The sequence below is a fragment of the Eucyclogobius newberryi genome, unplaced genomic scaffold (assembly GCF_026437365.1).
Source record: "Eucyclogobius newberryi isolate DKJ021-1_F unplaced genomic scaffold, fEucNew1.0.hap1 SCAF_20, whole genome shotgun sequence".
NCBI classification, from domain to species: Eukaryota; Metazoa; Chordata; class Actinopteri; order Gobiiformes; family Gobiidae; genus Eucyclogobius; species Eucyclogobius newberryi.
The window spans coordinates 8,197,113-8,217,362 of record NW_027315835.1 but is presented as its reverse complement, the minus strand read 5'-3'; the positions used below and the strand labels follow the sequence as shown (position 1 = coordinate 8,217,362).

General features: G+C 40.8%; 1 protein-coding gene across 2 annotated transcripts; it reads left to right on the top strand.

Moving 5' to 3' along the window:
- The first annotated feature begins 919 nt into the window (after positions 1-919).
- kcng3 (potassium voltage-gated channel, subfamily G, member 3) lies at positions 920-13,920 on the top strand. 2 transcript variants are annotated; one of them, XM_072456355.1, is made up of 2 exons: positions 920-1,567; positions 13,079-13,920. In XM_072456355.1, the coding sequence occupies exons 1-2, from the start codon at positions 969-971 to the stop codon at positions 13,797-13,799; spliced, it is 1,320 nt and encodes a 439-aa protein (XP_072312456.1). In that variant the 5' UTR covers positions 920-968; the 3' UTR covers positions 13,800-13,920. The 2 variants fall into 2 exon arrangements, with proteins under 2 accessions (XP_072312456.1, XP_072312457.1); XM_072456356.1 differs by having other exon boundaries at positions 13,151-13,918.
- Positions 13,921-20,250: the final 6,330 nt, after the last annotated feature.

Below are 20,250 nucleotides of genomic sequence, written 5' to 3'. Positions count from 1 at the left end.
GTCTCTTACTCTCTTGGTCTGATGGTGACCAAGTCATACAAATTCACACATAATGATGAACATGTTAATACAGCCTCAGCCAGTTCAACTCAAATGTAAAAGTGATGCATTTCAATGAGCTACACGCCCTGTAAATAATCCATTTGTTTTTCATGATTTAAATGCCCGATAAACATGTGGTTCCACGAAAATCCACCACGGAACAGCCTTCTCTCACTTTGGTGACGCTGTGCGCAAAAAGCGCATCTCTCCTCGAGCTCCTCTCTCTGCACGTGCGTGTGATGTGCGTGCGTGAATGTGGACTGCGTGCGTGCGTTGTGCGTGCGTGTGTTGATTTGTGCGTGCGTTGTGCGTGAGTGTGCTGTGCGTGCGTGAGCGTGCGTGTGTTGATTTGTGCGTGAGTGTGCTGTGCGTGCGTGCGTTGTGCGTGCGTGTGTTGATTTGTGCGTGCGTTGTGCGTGAGTGTGCTGTGCGTGCGTGAGCGTGCGTGTGTTGATTTGTGCGTGAGTGTGCTGTGCGTGCGTGTGTTGTGCGTGCGTGTGTTGATTTGTGCGTCCGTTGTGCGTGAGTGTGCTGTGCGTGCGTGAGCGTGCGTGTGTTGATTTGTGCGTGAGTGTGCTGTGCGTGCGTGCGTTGTGCGTGCGTGTGTTGATTTGTGCGTGCGTTGTGCGTGAGTGTGCTGTGCGTGTGCTGTGCGTGCGTGAGCGTGTCGCGCGTGTGCGTGAGTGACATCAGCGAGGGGCCGGGCTCGCCCTGAGCTCAGTGGGAGCCTCTCTGACTTCAGACACAGAAGCGGAGTTCACATCAGCGGCGGGAGAGCGGCGCCTGGACAGTGACGAACCACACCCCGCACCGCGCGCCTCAAACTCGGACCTAACACTCCCAAACCTGGACCGGGACCTCGAGCCAGAACCCGAGCGATGGCTCCGCGCGCGCGACCGGAGCGTCACTGAGCCACAGGTCGCAGGATGAAGTTCGGGAAGAGCGTGTGCGTGCTGAACGTGGGGGGAACCCGCTACGCCTTCACCCGGGAAGTGATCCGGGATTTCCCTCTGAGGCGCGTGAGCCGCCTGCACGCGTGCGCCACGGAGAAAGAGGTGCTGGAGCTCTGCGACGACTACGACCGGGACCGCAACGAGTTCTTCTTCGACCGCCACGCGCAGGCTTTCGTCTTCATCATGCTGTACGTGCGCTCGGGCAAACTGCGCTTCGTGCCGGGCGTCTGCGAGCTCTCCTTCTACTCCGAGATGCTCTACTGGGGCCTGGAGAGCGCGCACCTGGACTCCTGCTGCCAGAAGCGCCTGGACGACCGCATGTCCGAGGTCGGGATGGACAGCTTCTCCGTGTCCGAGGACGAGCCGCCGGGTCCGGAGGAGGCTGAGCTGACCGGACGCGCCAGATGGCTGGAGAAGATGCGCAAGTGCTTCGAGGAGCCCAACTCGTCCGTCGTGGCGCAGGTTCTGGCGTCGATCTCCGTGATTTTTGTCGTTCTTTCCATGGTGATGCTCTGCGCCAGCACCCTGCCGGACTGGGACACGGCCAAGAGGAAGACGGTGGAGGAGAACAGGTAAAGAAGCGGAGATCTGGTGCGCGCCACGGTATAAATCGAATGCGTTTTACTTTTGAGGTTTGCCAAACACGACAGATTTAACGTGTTGTGATCGTGCGTCTGAAATGACTCTTTGTCCAGCATTAATTACAGCGTGTTCCGTTTTGCACCGAATCCGACATCAGGTCATTGTTATGGCAACTATTGTGTCAACATCAACTTGGTGCGCGCTAGAAAAGGCCCAGTTCAGAGTGAGTTCATTTGCACTCATTCATTATGTTTGTATGAAAAATGAAAAAATCCAAATGTCTTACTCGTGGATAAACATTCAGTTTACCCCAAGACTTTAAACTTTGCATTTAATATCACAAAAAATACCATAGAATACTTGTTCTTGTTCTTGTACTATGTTGTTTAGGCTTGTAATAACATAACATTTTCACATTTTGGGCAGACAATTGTTAAAGTATATGATTTATCCCACCAAATGTAATATTTTATTTATTTTAATGTTATTAATTTTATTTATTTTTATTTTATTTATTTTATTCTGTTTTTATTCTGTTTTTATTCTTTTTTGATTTGATTCATTTCATTTTTGATTCATTTCATTTCATTAAAGGTGGTATGGACGATTTTTTTCAGCAAATTTTGTATCATATTTCCTCGTGGCGTGGATAAATCATTTGTCCTGCCACGTATCAATTATAAAACGCACCTATCGCTCACCTGCAGCCGCGTCAGGCTCGTCCCCACGTTTCCGCTTGCCTAAGCGCATGGATCTATCATAATATAGTTCCCTCAGTGTACGGGGCAAAATGAAGATGGAGAAAGACAGTTCGAGCTGACGCAGAAGTGGACAGAAATCTACGGGAGACGAGCCATGCGCTCCGTTGTGCTAATAAACAAACGCACGTGTGTGTTGTATCAGTCCACACGGGGGAGTGCACATGCGCACTTCCACCTGCGTTCTCAAATCGCCGAAAAATCGTCCATACCGCCTTTAATTTAAGGCACAAATCAAATCATCCCTACAACGTCTTCAAGCCAATTTACTCACCGGTGATAATAAATGCCGCGAATAAATTGAAACAGAGCGGACACAAAACAAATCATGCGCGTGTAATTCACATTTCCATCATCTGTATTAGTGGCTCCAGTGCAGAGCCTCTCGCCCGGGGGCCCCGTCTCCACACGGCCGTACGATGAGTGGCTCTCAGGGAAAACATGAAGTCAAATTACTCCCATGATCGGCGCTGAATGACAGGAACACACGTCAGTCAGTCTGCCCATACCCTCAATTATGCATGTGTTTGTGCCAATGTCAGGATTCATGTTGGATCTGCTTTGAAAAATATTTGATTTTCTGGGATTGTTTGGACACGTTCATATTCGTAGTGGTTTGAGCCCAGTTTGATTCTGATTTAGACTTGATTTGGTCCTGTTTTAGTCCTGGTTTAGCCCTGACCTGGTTTACTCGTGTACTAGTCCTGGTCGTGCTGTTGTATGTGTAAATGCACTGTTCATTTGGCACGTGCAGTTTTGGCTTTTTACTTAAATATAATAACAGATTTGTAATGATGAATATACTGCATTTTCACCACAAAACATGAAGGTGGTGAGCTGGTGTAAACAAAAACTAAACCATGGTATAAACAAGAACTAAACCATGGTGTGAACAAGAACTAAACCATGGTATAAACAAGAACTAAACCATGGTATAAACAAGAACTAAACCATGGTGTGAACAAGAACTAAACCATGGTATAAACAAGAACTAAACCATGGTATAAACAAGAACTAAACCATGGTGTAAACAAGAACTAAACCATGGTATAAACAAGAACTAAACCATGGTGTAAACAAGAACTAAACCATGGTATAAACAAGAACTAAACCATGGTATAAACAAGAACTAAACCATGGTGTAAAGAAGAACTAAACCATGGTATAAACAAGAACTAAACCATGGTGTAAACAAGAACTAAACCATGGTATAAATAAGAACTAAACCATGGTATAAACAAGAACTAAACCATGGTATAAACAAGAACCAAACCATGGTATGAACAAGAACTAAACCATGGTATAAACAAGAACTAAACCATGGTATAAACAAGAACCAAACCATGGTATGAACAAGAACTAAACCATGGTATAAACAAGAACTAAAACGCGATATGAACAAGAACTAAACCATGGTATAAACAAGAACTAAAACGCGATATGAACAAGAACTAAACCATGGTATAAACAAGAACTAAAACGCGATATGAACAAGAACTAAACCATGGTATGAACAAGAACTAAAACGCGATATGAACAAGAACTAAACCATGGTATAAACAAGAACTAAACCATGGTATGAACAAGAACTAAACCATGGTATGAACAAGAACTAAACCATGGTATAAACAAGAACCAAACCATGGTATGAACAAGAACTAAACCATGGTATAAACAAGAACTAAAACGCGATATGAACAAGAACTAAACCATGGTATGAACAAGAACTAAAACGCGATATGAACAAGAACTAAACCATGGTATAAACAAGAACTAAACCATGGTATAAACAAGAACTAAACCATGGTATAAACAAGAACTAAACCATGGTATAAACTGGATTTCCCTGACCTTAGTTATATCCATCCATCCATCCATTTTCTACCGCTTGTTCCCTTTCGGGGTCGCGGGTGACTGGAGCCTATCCCAGTGACTTCGGGCCTTAGGTGGGGTACATCCTGGACAGTGGCCAACTTGTCGCAGGGTCAACACGGAGACATAGACATTACAGACAGTTCACGCTCACATTCATTCACTAGGGCCAATTTAGAGTCACCAATGTTACCTAACACATGCATGTCTTTGGACGGTGGGAGGAGCCGGAGAACCCGGAGAGAACCCACGGTAACACGGGGAGAGCATGCTTTGTTATATATATAAATAATATATATATATACCTTAGTTATATACATTGTGTAAAGTTAAATGTCTCTATAAGGACAATAAAGTCGATCTTAAATATGCATCTTTCCTGTTTTAACTCTAAATGTATGAAAATGTAAAATGAATACACGAGACCCAAAACAGTCAAAAGAACCTCTAATAATTAACAGTGCACTTGTGATAATAATTGTATGGATTTGTGATTGATTGACAGGTCTCTCTCGTATGAAAGGAGAGTTAATTTACTTAAAACGGGGACGATTGATGTTGAGGTGCTTTTAAATTGGATTAGGTTTGACCTCCGCAGATCCATTTTAATGACCTCCAGTCACAAATTAGCATGCTTGTTTTTTATTGTCAAAAAAAACTCTAAATACACGCTACAAAGTCAAATCACACAAATAGTCAGACCTAATTTAACTCTTCCTTTAACTTTGTTGGGACAATCGTTACCTCGTGATTAAATGTGTTAAAATGTGTCTTGTGCTTGGGTCAAAAAAACTAATTTAACTTAAAAGCCCCCCACATCGTTCATCCCGGTCTTACACCATTAATTAAAAGGAAAGTTTGAGCAATAAATCAATAACAAATCCATGTAATAAACAAAAGTGCACTGTTAATTATTAAAGATTGTTTTGACTAGTTTGGGTCTGCTCACACTTAGAAATATTAGTTTGAAAAGTGATCGCCTATGAACCGCTAAACTGCTAAATGTACTGCTAAACTGCTAAATGTATTGGTAAAGTGCTAAATGTACCACCTAAACTGCTAAATGTACTGCTAAATTAGATCAAAACTAGATCAAAATTCAGGATTAAACCAGAACTAAATCTGTGCTGAATCAGGATTAAACCAACTCAACATATCCTAAACGTGTCCTAATTAAGTAAACCATAGTGTAAACAAGATCTAAACCATGGTGTAAACAAGAACTAAACCATGGTGTAAACAAGATCTAAACCATGGTGTAAACAAGATCTAAACCATGGTGTAAACAAGATCTAAACCATGGTGTAAACCAGATCTAAACCATGGTGTGAACAAGATCTAAACCATGGTATAAACAAGAACTAAACCATGGTATAAACAAGAACTAAACCATGGAATAAACAAGAACTAAACCATGGTATGAACAAGAACTAAACCATGGTATAAACAAGAACTAAACCATGGATTAAACAAGAACCAAACCATGGAATAAACAAGAACTAAATCATGATATAAACAAGAACTAAACCATGGTATGAATAAGGACTAAACCATGGAATAAACAAGAACTAAACCATGGAATAAACAAGAACTAAACCATGGTATAAACAAGAACTAAACCATGGTATAAACAAGAACTAAACCATGGAATAAACAAGAACTAAATCATGGTATAAACAAGAACTAAACCATGGTATGAATAAGAACTAAACCATGGAATAAACAAGAACTAAACCATGGAATAAACAAGAACTAAACCATGGAATAAACAAGAACTAAACCATGGAATAAACAAGAACTAAACCATGGAATAAACAAGAACTAAACCATGGTATAAACAAGAACTAAACCATGGTATAAACAAGAACCAAACCATGGTATAAACAAGAACTAAACCATGGTATTAACAAGAACCAAACATGGTATAAACAAGAATTAAATTATGGTTTGAATAAGAACTAAACTAGTACCAATCCTAGACAGGGGGCATATATATAACACAATGGGAAATTAAGCAATAACAACACTGAATCCACATGAGATTATTCCTAGAGATATTGGGTCGACAAACAATAAAACCGCCGTTCAAAGTCCTTTCCACTGACAACACGTTGTTTCTGCCGACAGAGAAGACATTTAACTTTGTGCCCGTTTTTGTTTTGTGCCTTTGAGCCTTGTAATTGCGGAGATACGAACCATAAACCGGGACAAAACATCTGCTTTTTGACAGCTCCAAGGCAAATTCTACCATAATCTGACCTGTCCTCCGGCTCAGTATTAAACGTTGCGAATGTCACGCGTTAAGCAACATATCAATGTGAATTAAAAGCCACACATTCCCAGGTAGCCTCCCCTCTGTTTGAGAACCACTCCACCTCCAACAGTTCACCTGACTGTGCACACACGGGAGATAAACAGCCTGCCATAAACCCGATTTCACGATTCAACAATGACAGCGGCACAGGAAGAGAGGCTAATGGAAATCAAATAGGAGCTAAACTCAACCCCCGGAGGCTGTGATTTAGGTTTTGAAATTGGACCGTTTTCAGTATTTCATGTATCCACTGCTAAATAAAGATTGAGAGCAAGCATTTGTCTTTATAAGGTCAGGTTTGGGAGTATTTGGACCAGTCACAGTGGTTAGGTAATCAGACTAAATGTAGCTTATAATCAAAAGGATTGACGGTTTTGCTCGAGGCACTAGATAAAAACACCCACAACAAAGTCAGGAATATAATCAAACAGAATTTCATTGAAAGTAGTTCTTAAAGCACAAAAATTAAAATAAAACTAGAGAAAAACAGAACTATCAGACGGGCATCTTTGGATTTCAGAGTGATGAAAAATAAACAAATGTATGCTATCGAAATTAACTATTAAAAACAAAACATTATATTCTGAATGGGGAAAAAGTACTCAAAATGGTGCCTAAACCTGAACCCAACGCATATTAGAATTATCCAAGCCTAATTTAAAACTAACCAACACTAAATTAGTCGTTAAAGTCTAAATCAGAACTAATCCAGGTCTAACAAAGTAGAAATCTTGAATAAAGGCTGTGTTTTGAAACTATAACTTCATGTCAAGGTTCAGTTTCAGTTCCAGGTTTCCACTACAGTCAATGGAAATAAGTCTTTTTCTTCATAATATACAATATAACACGTAATATCTCGCGCCACAAGATGTTGCACTTTGCAAAAAGCAGTGCAACAATGACAGCGAATATTAAATTAAAACAAATACCAAATTGTGAACTGGATATTCATATTTATGTACTGTATTTATTGTGTTAAAGTGTTATCTTTTAATCTGGCTCATTCTTGTAGACCCAATCTCATATCTCATCTTGTCCAGGGAAAATTACATGACAATATCATTTAATTTAAAACTCTAGTTCAAATGCACTTGTATCGTGAACAATTGTGCAACGTTTACAGCTGCAAACCTCTGATAAGCAGAATTTTACTGTACTTATATACATATGTCAAAGAAGAATCAACTATTTCAGATTTTCTTTTACATTTTATTTATACATATTCCCTATATTTGGTTAATAATTTATTTTAAAAGTCAATGCACAATGGAAGTAATCGTTTGACTAGTTGATTACTGAAATCATTTGAACAGTCAGCACATCAAAATTAGGGTTAAAATGTGACTAAATCCGTACCCGAACCTGGACTAGACCTGGACTAGACCTGGACTAGACCTGGACTAAACCTGGACTAGACCTGGACTAGACCTGGACTAGACCTGGACCAAACCAGGACCATAACAGGACCAAACATAAATCAAATCAGCTTGAAAACAACCTTAGTAACGAACTGTGCAATACAACTGATTTCTGTTGTTGTTGTTGCTGCTGCCATGTCCACAGATTGACCCGAAGTCTCGAATAGTTGCACTTTTCTTTTCATTTCCCGTGTGCGGTCTCTCAAACTCTATCAAGTGTTCCTGAGCATGGCAGAACTAAAAATGTCCTCATCCCACCTCCAGCGCACCTCTGTATTTCAGACCCTTCGGGGAGTGAGTGCAGGGGGGTTTCGCTCTCTCTCCTGCTGGTGGATGGGTTTAAAATAGGTATTTCATTAGTGGGTGTTTGTTGAGTCAAGGTAGATGTTTGGGAGATCAAAATCTGATGTGTCCAGAAAAGAGACGGTCTGGACAGATAGACAAAGAAAACCTAGTGGATTTTATTGTATATTGTTGTGTCCTTGGGCTACACACTTCACCCTCTATTGTGTGAGCGCGCACATTTGTGTAATAATGGCCCAGTACTTGAGTGTGAATGGGAGAAGCGTTGCACTATGCACGGTGCTTTATGCAGTGTGTACCCATTCAACATGTCCTTCCATTAATCAAAAATAGGTTTTATTCATGGTTTAAAGTTGTATAATAAGCAGTATCCACGATCAGTACACTATTTTTGGACTGCACTATGACTCTGACTTGGCCTGGTAATGTCACTTTTTGCCCGTTTCCATGGAGATATATATATGTTTTGCCACACCGTGAAGAATTAAAGGCATTAAAGTAAAAACATCACAGTGGAGACGAGAGCAGATGAAAAAGTTACATAGTGCATCTTTACGGTAAAAGTAAAACTATTCCTTTAATTGAATCTCTGACATTGTGCAGTGGTAGGTATTTATATACTCTGGAGTACTTTATTATGTAATATAAACCAGTTCAAATGAATTAAATAGCCTGCACCTGGAGTATAAGTCGCACCAACGAAAAAAACGCATAATAGAGAAGAAAAAAACATACATAAGTCGCACTGGAGTATGAAATGCGGTTGCAAGTGTGAAAATAACAAATAATATCACATATAAGTCGCTCCCGAGTACAGTATATAAGTATAAGTATAAGTTGCACCACGGCCAAAACTATGAAAAAAGATGCCACTTATAGTCCAGAAAATACGGTGTACACAATAGCTTTCTCTTTATATTTCACATGTCCTGGAGCTTGATGGTTCAGAGCAGATCAGATTCTTGCCTGTTTCCATGGAAATATATATGTTTTGCCACACCGTGAAGAAATAAAGGCATTAAAGTAAAAACATCACAGTGGAGACGAGCGGATGAAAAAAGTCACGTAGTGCATCTTTACGGTAAAAGTAAAACTATTCCTTTAATTGAATCACTGACATTGTGCAGTGGTAGGTATTTATATACTCTGGAGTACTTTATTATGTAATATAAACTGGTTGAAATTAATTAAATAGCCTTCACTTTGCTTTGCTTTTTAGGTCATAGGTCAGGAAAACACATTATACTCCATAGCATATTGTTAAAACTGCTATATATACTACATTATATATTTGTTTAAATGTACTATTGTGAATATATTAATGTATTAAGCTTACAGGGATTATTATTTATATTTTAATGTCAGAAAAAAAAAAGAAAAACATTGGATTTTCTTAGTAAATTGTAGTGGTATCTTGGCATCGTTAAGGGGGCCGCAGTCGTGATGAAGTACATATTTACAGCGACTGAGGCTTAGAAGAGCGCTGTCTCGTCTCTCCTGAGTTCGGTGCCGTTATCATATTGTAATTTGTGCGCCGCTGTGTCCGAGTAATTTCCCCTGTGGGTTTAGCAAAGTTTGTCCGCATGATATTGAGAGGCCCGTGTCATGTCATCAATACATAAATCCGTCAATCCCAGACAGGCGAGCGCACAATCTGACCCCGCCTGGTCCTGGCTGCACCTGCTCCTGCCAAAAAACGCCTCTGTGCCTCGTCCAGATTTCACCACGAGCCATTTGCCAGAGCTACAGCACAATTGGGAGTTTGGAAGAGCGATCAAACATGAGGCAAGTGTATACAGCCAAGACGTTCCGAGGGGACCGTGTATCAAATGGACTTTTAGAATGACCACAACAACACGGGGAAAGGAAACCTCAAATTAGAGATGGATGGGTTTGGGGTTTTACCTGTCCGAGCCCAATACAGATTTTTAGAATCAGCTCTGCAGATGCCTGAGAAACTCTGACAATGTTTTTGGACAGATGTTGAGGGCAGTTTCATAATTTCCCCAAAATAAACTCAATTACTGAGCTCACTGCTCCGCATAATTATAACAGTATAATAAGACTTTTTTTTGGCACAGTCTTCTCTTCACAATAAAGTGTAATAAAAGCTTTTTGTCAGATATAGTCGACTCAAACCAAACATTTAGGCTCAAGCTGAATTTAAGGCCAATAGCCAATATTTTTTTTTCACTAAAAAGTGAAAATATTGGTCCAATATAGAGACAAACATTTCTTAAATGTAATGTTATGCTGGACAATAATGTCCCAAAAGATCCAAAGTCACTGGGACATGCTGCAGTCACCCGCGGTCCCTAAGGGGAACAAGCCGTAGAGAATGAATGCATGTTTACTCAAGTACCTGTCTGTGCGGGCAACTCACTCAATATATTTGACAAAAGTCATTACTGTGCAAATTTGTATTATTATTCCCAGTATTATTATGATCATAAAACATTCATTTTGTCTGGTGAAAAAAACAACACAGTTGGTTATAAAAAGGGGAGAGGAGAATTTTTTTTTTGTGTTGCAACAGTAGTAGTAGTAGTAGTAGTAGTAGTAGTAATAGTAGTAGTACTAGTAGTAGTAGTAGTAGTAGTAGTAGCAGCAGCAGTAGCAGTAGCAGTAAAGAGAGCCAATTACCCCTTGAGTATTTGGTTTGACTCTACTAATTGCAATCAGGCTAAAGTAATCAAGTAGAAGTAATAATAAAGGTCAGTTTTGAAATATGTTACAGCCCCAGAGAAATATCAGCTCCAATCTACTTCACACATATTAACAGAACATATGTTATACACAAATACATAATTTCATTTGTCAGTAATTAGCTTGGGGCTTTTTTAATCGGCAGGTCGACATTAGACTAGGGACATTATTATAAGGTAAATAAAAAATAAAAAAAAGTCCAGGTTGGAAAACATTTAAAAAACACCTATTCTAATTTAATGCTTATTCCTTTGCAGTACAAACTGATTCTCAACATAAGTGGTATACCGTATTTTCTGGACTATAAGTCGCACTGGTCGCCAAAAACTAAGTCGCCAAAAAATGCATAATAGAGAAGAAAAAAACATATATAAGTCGCACTGGAGTGTGAAATACGGTTGCAAGTGTGAAAATAACAAATAATATCACATATAAGTCGCTCCGGAGTATGAGTATATAAGTATAAATATAAGTATAAGTCGCACCACGGCCAAAACTATGAAAAAAGGTGCGACTTATAGTCCGGAAAATACGGTATACACTATCGCTTTCTCTTTCTATTTCACATGTCCTGGAGCTTGATGGTAAATAAACGAAGACAAAATCACAAAACATCCTCAAATATCAATGTTCATGAAGCCGATTAATAAAAGCTATATTTCTAACATAAAAATAGAATAGAAATTCACAATTGTTCAACGTAAGTTTTAATGTTTACCAGTCATTTTGTTGCAATATATTCTTAAGTCCTACCCGTAAAAAAAAAAGTCCGTGCTGTGTCCGCTCTGTTCCCTTCAGCGCATTTACATGGGTTCTCGATATTATCCCATTATTATTACGACCCTTCTGTCAATGGCTTGGCTGGTGCACTCTGCTGATGTAATTTGGTCTAATTGTTCTGATGGACGTTTCCCGAGGCTTGTGGTTCACACTGAGCCTTAATGTCTTCATATATTCACTGATCGCCTTCTCATCTGCTGCCAATAGTGCAGTATGATTATTATGTGTTTCTGTCCACTTTTCCACTGTGGTTCTCAAACTGCGGGATGGGTACAACTGGGAGCGTGTACACGGCAAATTCGGTGGTCCAAGTCATGGTTTAGATTGTAGTTATCGTATTTTCAGGAGTATAAGTGGCACCTTTTTTCATAGTTTTGGCCGTGGTGCGACTTATACTTATATTTATACTTATATACTCATACTCCGGAGCGACTTATATGTGATATTATTTGTTATTTTCACACTTGCAACCGCATTTCATACTCCAGTGAGACTTATATATGTTTTTTTTTTTGTCTCTATTATGCATTTTTTGGCTGGTGCAACTTATACTCTGGAAAATACGGTAAATCTTAAATAATTGAGGTCAACCAAATGTTATTTTTAGGCTGTTATTTTTTGGAAAATATGGTAATCAGTTATAAATATTATTAATTACATATTATAGTCTATAGTATTTTTTAGGTTTAGATCTTAATTTTAGACTTAAATTTCTTCTGGTTTGGACCTGGTTCATTCAGTTCTTTATTTGATCCAAGTTTAGTCCTGTTTCTATTGTCTGTTGTTTGTCTGTTGTTGTTGTTTATCTGTTGTTGTTGTTGTTGTTGTTGTTGTTGTTGTTGTTGTTGTTGTTTTCTTCTTCTGATATGAACATGGAGGTTATACAGTTGACATCAATACGGTACATTTGGAATTCAGACTGCAGATGAAAAACAACTTCATATGGCAAAATGAAAACCAAAAGTAGCTCGGCAGGACAGAAATGAGGCTAAAGAGCAAAGAAGCACATTTTATCAGTCGTGCCGGGCATAATTCTGCCCCTCAGTGGGAATGTTGCGAGGCATTTTTCACATCACGTCCACATAACCGACATCATTTTCATGACCGCAGTGAACAACGGCTTTTTCAATAGACCCAAAATGCTTTACATTACATTATTCATTCACTAGTTATGAGCTGCATGAATATAATTGAATAAAAGCACGACAGAACAGTTTAATACCACACAAAGACAAGAGGGTTTTCAGACCCTCCACCAACAAATGTAGTGTTTCCTTTGTTTAGAGCCCCACTAATCATTTACATTCTCCTGCTCTCTCCTGCTGGTCTTATCCCTCATATTTACCTCAGCGCTATCTGCCTGCAGCCACTTCCCGTCCACATCCCTCCCGGCTCATCCCTCTCTTCTCTCCCCCTCTTCAGGATCATGGAGGCCGTGTGCATCGGCTGGTTCACGGCGGAGTGCACCCTGCGCTTCCTGGTCGCCCGGAGCAAGTGGGAGTTCATCCGGCGCCCGCTGAACATCATCGACGTCATCGCCATCACCCCGTACTACGTCACCATGGCGCTGGCCGGCGCGGGCATGCCGGGCGCCGGACTCGGCGTCGCCGGAGTCTTCCTGCGCGTTTTGAGAATGATGAGGGTTTTCTGGCTGATGAAGCTTGCCCGGCACTTCCTGGGCCTGCAGACTCTCGGGCTGACGCTGCGCCGGTGCTACCGCGAGATGGTCATGCTGATGGTGTTCGTGTTCGTGGCCATGGCGATATACAGCGCGCTGGCCCAGCTGCTCGAGCACGGCCTGCTCACGGAGTCGCCCAACCACGACTACGAGAGCATCCCGGCCGCGGCGTGGTGGGTCATCATCTCCATGACCACGGTCGGTTACGGGGACGTGTACCCGGTGACGGTGGCGGGGCGCGTGCTCGGGGGGTTCTGCGTGGTGAGCGGCATCGTCCTGCTGGCGCTGCCCATCACGTTCATCTACCACAGTTTCGTACAGTGCTACCAGGAACTGAAACTCCGCTCGGCCCGGGACGCGCGGAGTCTGGTGGCGGTGGACATAACGCGGTGAACGTTTGCCAACTCCACGGACACAAAACACGGACCTCTATCCCTGACCCCCGCTCTGGCCCTTTATTTGCTATGCTTAAGACGATCGACTGTGTATTAAAAATAAGATATTGCTATAGTACAATGATATAAATGAGACTCGCCTGGCCAGTCATCGAAAGTGCTTTTAAAATCCATATGACAGGTTGGACTACACGCCATTTAACGCTGATGATTATGTTTATGATTTGACCAAAAGTGTTGTTTATGTAGCAGATGGGACATACTGTAGGTAGAGGCGATTCCACAACTGTTACCTCGCAACCACTTTGTAAACAACGGCCCAAATCCATAGGAATTACGAAATGTTATGATTTGACAAACGTGAACACTCGATGACGCCTTTATTCTGTTGTTGTTGTTGTTTGTGCAATTCTGAGACGTACAAATACATACTGTAATTGTACGTCTCAGAATTTAGACTTTTTCTAGATCAGGGGTGGGCAATTATTTTCCTCCGAAGGCCATATTCGAATCCAGGCAAGTAGCGGAGTAGCCCGCGATCATTGGTGTGAAAAAAAAAAAAAAAAATATCAAATGAAAAAATAACTTTTCTGTCAAATATAGGCTATTGAATCTATTATTTAATTCCTTTCATGTCATATTTATTAAGGATACAAGTGCAGAAAGATACCTAAGGGCAAAAAAGAAAAAAAAGAATGTATTTATTTATTTTTAAATATTACTTGGCATGTTTGGCGGGCCGGATTATAAAGACAAACGGGCCGCATGTGGCCCACGGGCCGCAGTTTGCCCACCCCTGTTCTAGGTTATAAACTTTATTCCTTAGACTTAAGCCTTGATTCTTTAGACTCTAGACATTATTGTTTAGATTCTAGACTTCTTCTTCTCCTTCTGTTACGTTTAATGGCGGCTGGGAAAGTATTGCGTAAACTGTCAGTCGCGTGCACATTCCTGACGGACCCTTTTTGATGACATCACAGAGGGATTCCGTTCCGCGCTACTTCCTGCACATTTCCACTTTTATTTTTCTATTTTCCTTCACCGACTGCCACTCGACTGATGTAAAACTGTGATAATTATTGACCACACGAACTAGCCCACCGAACTAAGTGATCATTTCATAAAGATGAGAACCTGTCATATGCACTTTGAAGTTCTATGCAAAGAAATAGCGTCTGCTGTTTGGATTCAAGTTGAATTTCTCGTAAAGTACATAAGACCCCTTTAAAAGCGACGCGTTCTCGTGTCTATCATTCATTCCTTTTTACCGCCCTGTTCCTACAACGTTCATTCATTTTCCTCGGGTCAGCTCGGGTCAGACTTGCTAATTGCTGTCCACACTTCCTGGTCGGCCGTTGCTATGTCCATGGCTGCTCAGCTTTCATCCTTAAAGTGGACACGTATTACATTATTTCAACCAACCCTTTATCTTGTCTTTATCTTTTTGTCGCATTTGCATGTCACGTTTCAAAACTTGAAATAATTGCTTTTATGAGATCATTTTATGCCACTTTGAAAGCAAGGTGCGTATTTCTAAGCAACTAAATACTTTCCTTAGAAACAAGATTAATGAAACGAAGCAAAATACATTGGGCTACCCCAAATAAATTGTCTGTTTGCTGTAACCCGAGTCAACATTTTTCAAGTGGGTCGGACGGTAGGCAAATTCTTATTTTTTTACTTTGAAGGCAAAAAAAAAGATCCAAATGTTGCCATTTTTTGATTCTGACCCAACCCGATCGGGAGACTAAATCTCCCCCGATTTTAAGATATTTCAATCGGCCTTTTGTACCTCGCTATCCTTTATTTTGGTAGCGAAGGCGAGCGGGGGGAACATGCGGGGGACACGGGCGCCGCCATGTTTGTTGTGATGACGCTGCTGGGTGTGTTTCAATCCCAGAATGCATTGCGTAAGTCAAATTTCACACCGTGATAGAGCGTGACATGTACTATGGACACTTCAGTGGCGCCGACAGAGGCCAACCAAGTTGGAAAAGGCATTATAAGGACACTTATGTGCGTTCTGTTTTGTTACAGAAGTGTGTGGGGGACTGATTATGAAGACAGACATGCGTTGCTCAGTGTGTTATCAGAAAGATAGATTTACCAACTTGATAAAAATGTTCGACACGCCGGTTAAGGGAAGACCGGTCGGTGAGTCGGCAAAATAATTGAAAAATAAAAGATTTTGACTTTTATTCAACAAAATGCTGATATTTTTTTTTTCAGTCTGCTAGTTTCATACCGGATCGGTCGGGTTACGGCAAACAGACATATTATTTTGCTCAGCCTTATATATATATATTTTAAAGTAAAATTGCATGTTAAAACGCATTTATATCTGATGTATTTTGACCCGATCCAGGAACAGGGGGTGCCATGTTGGTTATGTTGATTATGCTATGAATTTGTACAATTATTTATGTTTTCAGCATTTTACTTTGCTTAATTTTGTAGCAAAGTCTGTATAAGTGACTGGTCAGGCTAACACATAAAGCACCACGCTCTAAATGCACAATCCTTACAATAAACAGCCATGGCAACAAGATATAGCACCCTTTTTAAATCATCATAAATGTTTTAGTGAGGGACGCTTTTGAATACATTGAAGTAGTTTGCAACCTTGATAATGCAAGATCAGTTTTTCATAATACCAGCATCTATGGCTTTGTCTGTAGTAATATTTCTCTTCGGCGACTGCGCTTTGACACGGTGTTGTTTCGTTGTCCTTGGTGTGTACGACGTTTTAATGTCTTGTCATTATTACTGTGTTGGTGAAAAAAAGTGGTTGAACCATGTTTTTATAGCCAGCTGAATCCAAATTATGAGCGTGCAGAGTTGAATGTAAAAATGTGCAAAGCGCCGCTTGTAGGGTAGGGAATGTGTTACTCGTTTTATCTTTCCATTTTGTGTCGATGAAAATATGTTTGTGAAAAAAAATGTTCTTGTTCGTTACTATATATCGAATACAATTTATTGAACTTTTTTCCCTTTTCTTTCATTTTGTCTCATTTAATTGCTACTTTGTCAAATAAAATCTACTTAAAAAAACATAAAAATAAACAGATTTTTTCCACACTTGTATGAGCCTGTGGGGTTTATTGCACAGTGAAGTGACAAATGTGATTCTGATATTTTGTCCTTCTGTTTTTGCCATAACGAATATTTATATCAAATCTATCAAAAATCTATAGTAAAGTTCACACACTAACTTTGTACCGTATTTTCCGGACTATAAGTCGCACCGGAGTATAAGTTGCACCAGCCAAAAAATGCATAATAGAGAAGAAAAAAAACATATATAAGTCGCACTGGAGTATAAGTCGCACCAGCCAAAAAATGCATAATAGAGAAGAAAAAAAACATATATAAGTCGCACTGGAGTATGAAATGTGGTTGCAAGTGTGAAAATAAAAAATAAAAAAACAATTTCAGATTGTAATATTTTAACGGAATATAATAAAATGTCTTATATTCGAGGATTGCGCAAACATACAGCCAACACTTCGTCGCTCTTCTACTTCCATTACAACTCGCACATCTTTTTCAAGAGACAAATGTGAACCAGAATACGTGTTTGCGTGTTTATTTTGGAGGCTTAATCGCGCTGAAATGGGCTGCGTTGGCTTTGCTCCAGCGCTCGGGCGCCCTGCAGATGCCCGCATAGAGATAATTACTGCACAAACGAGATTTTATTCGGCTCGTCTGTGTCCATCATTTCTGCACAATGTTTTTACCAACGCGTGAGCTGTGTCTCCCTAACAACGCCACCAGAGAGAGAGAGAGAGGAAGAGGAGAGAGAGGAGAGAGGGATGAGAGAGGAAGAGGAGAGAGGGAGAGTTTTGAGAGGGAGAGAGAGGAAGAGGAAGAGAGCGGAGAGGGAGGAGAGAGGGATGAGAGAGGAAGAGGAGAGAGAGGAGAGAGAAAGGAGAGAGAGAGGAGATGGAGGAGAGAGGGATGAGAACGGAAGAGGAGAGAGGAAGAGGAGAGAGGAAGATGAGAGAGAAAGGGGAGAGAGAGAGGAAGAGGAGAGAGAGGGGGGAGAAATAGGAGAGAGAGGGGGAGGGAGAGAGAGCAAGAGGAAGAGGAGAGAGAAAGAGAGAAGAAAGTTTAGAGAGGGAAAGAGGAGGGAGAGAAAAAAGAGAAGAGAAAGAGCAAGAAGAGAGAAAAAGGAAGAGAAGAAAAGAGGAAGGAGAGAAAGGGGAGAGAGAGAAAGAGAGGGGGAGAGAAAAGAAGAAAGGGGAATGAAGGGAATGAGCGGGGATAAACATAGTATAAAGAGATAAAGAGAGAGCGTAGAAAAAAGAAAGAGAGAGAGAGAATGGGAAGGTGAAACAAAGAGGAAAAGAAGAGAGAAGCGAGAGGAAAACAGAGGAGAGAAGCGAGAGGTGAGAGAGAAAGAGAAATGGTGGGGAAAGAAGTAATGATTTATTCAGCTGCCCCTCGGGTGATACATTCGGGTTGTTGTTTTTCCTTCATACATTAGTTCTGAAAAAAGGGAGTTGTAAACAGAAAATATGCCCCAAATGTGAATCGATAATTTGACTTCTAATAATAAATCAATACTGGTCTGAACGAGCGTCGATACTGAATAAATAAGAGAAAAAGGAGTTGGATCCATCCTGAATAATTCAATGGTTTGAGCCACTGTTTATCCCTCTGTTTGAGCAAAGATCATGTTCAAAGAAAAACTTTCATTATCGTTCATTATGAGAGAGAAAAACTTGAAATATGAGACATTCAAGTATGTGACAAGATGTTTTCTTCTTCTTGCCATGTTTAAATTCTTTATATATATTACAGGAAGTATATGTACATAATGATAATAATAAATATAGCCGCAAGCGGCAATGATCGGCCCTCGCCACGCCGCCGCCACACCGCCGCCACGCCGCAAGAGGAGGGGGCGCTAACGCGCCCCAATTGTCCTTTTATTACGCCTACTGCTGAATCTGTGACGCTGTCACATCTTCTCCCCTTTGTTTTACCATCAAAAAGCAATTTTATTTTGAATTCTTGGCAAAATGTGCGGCTTTGCCGCACAGACACCGTGACTCTTTGAATAAAAATGTGGATAACTTTTGATGGTCCACCCCTGAAGATGAGCCTCACCAAATTTCAGGTTAATAGGGCTGACGCCCTAAGAGGAGTTTGTGAAAGTCTAAAGTGTAAACATGTTCTGGCGATTTCCCCATTGGAATAACATGGAAGGTTTCGGTCATCGTTACGGCAAAGCCATAACAATTATGACATGGGTCTCATTGACATTTTTGATGGGGATGCTAAAATTGAGTTGTGTGTCAAATTTCATAAAATGTCTCAAAACTAAACATTTAACCTCCATACAAGATCTGTAGGGGGCGCTGTGGCTCCAAATTAATTTATTTCACTTCAAGTAGGTTTAGGGCAAAGAGTTTAACAACTGATTCTAATTTGACGCAATTCGGACTTTATCTGCGCAAACGGCAGAAATGTAAAATTTGGGAGATTTCTGAAATTCTTGCTACAGTTTGCGGCTTCGCCGCACAGAGACCGTGACAGGTATCAATGTAATTTGGATAACTTTTGATGTCCCACTCCTCAGTAGCATTTTCACCAAATTTCAGCTTTTTAGGGCCAACGCCCTGGGAGGAGTTCGTAAAAGTACGACGTTTGGAAAAACTCCGAAGTCATGTTTAGCCATTTTTGAAGCAATATGGCCGACATTTGGTTGGGCGGACGGCGTTGCCGTTATAATATTTTTTACTTCTCTTGTCACCATCTACCTCTGCGCCAAATTTCATGATCCTACGATCAGATTTTTTTTGGGTCATTTCCCATCTCTCAATGCATTTTTGGTACATTTGGGGGGCGCTGACGCGCCAATTTTTTTATTTTAGAAAAGGGAAATAGCCAGAATGTAGAGAGGCGCGATTTTTAGAGGTGTGCAAATTTTTGTGACTTTTCGTCAATGTTCACTGGGTGAAAAATAGGGGGGTTGGTCCCGAGAAGAAAGAAGAAAGAAGATTAAAGCCGCAAGCGGCATCCAACGGCCCTCGCGGGTCGCCGGCCTTCCGACTCTGCTCTCTGCATTTTACAGAGATGGCGCTAACGCAATTGTCTAAGAACTAAGACAGCGACACATTGGACATGTACAATGCTGTGCTTAACCAGTGCAAATGAACACAAATGTCGGTCAAATGTGCAGCTCCAGCGCACAGAGACCGTGACACTTGGAATAAAAATATGGATAACTTTTGATGCTCCGCTTGTGTAGATTATTTTCCCCAAATATGAGCTTGATCGAGCTATTGCCCACAGAGGAGTTCATTAAAGTGTGAAGCATAAATGTGAACATTTCAAGGATTTGGCGTTTTTCCCATTTGTGACATATATATGCGGGTCCGCCACACAGAGACCGTAGCACTTAGAATCAAAATATGGATACATTTTGATGCCCCCTTTGTGTA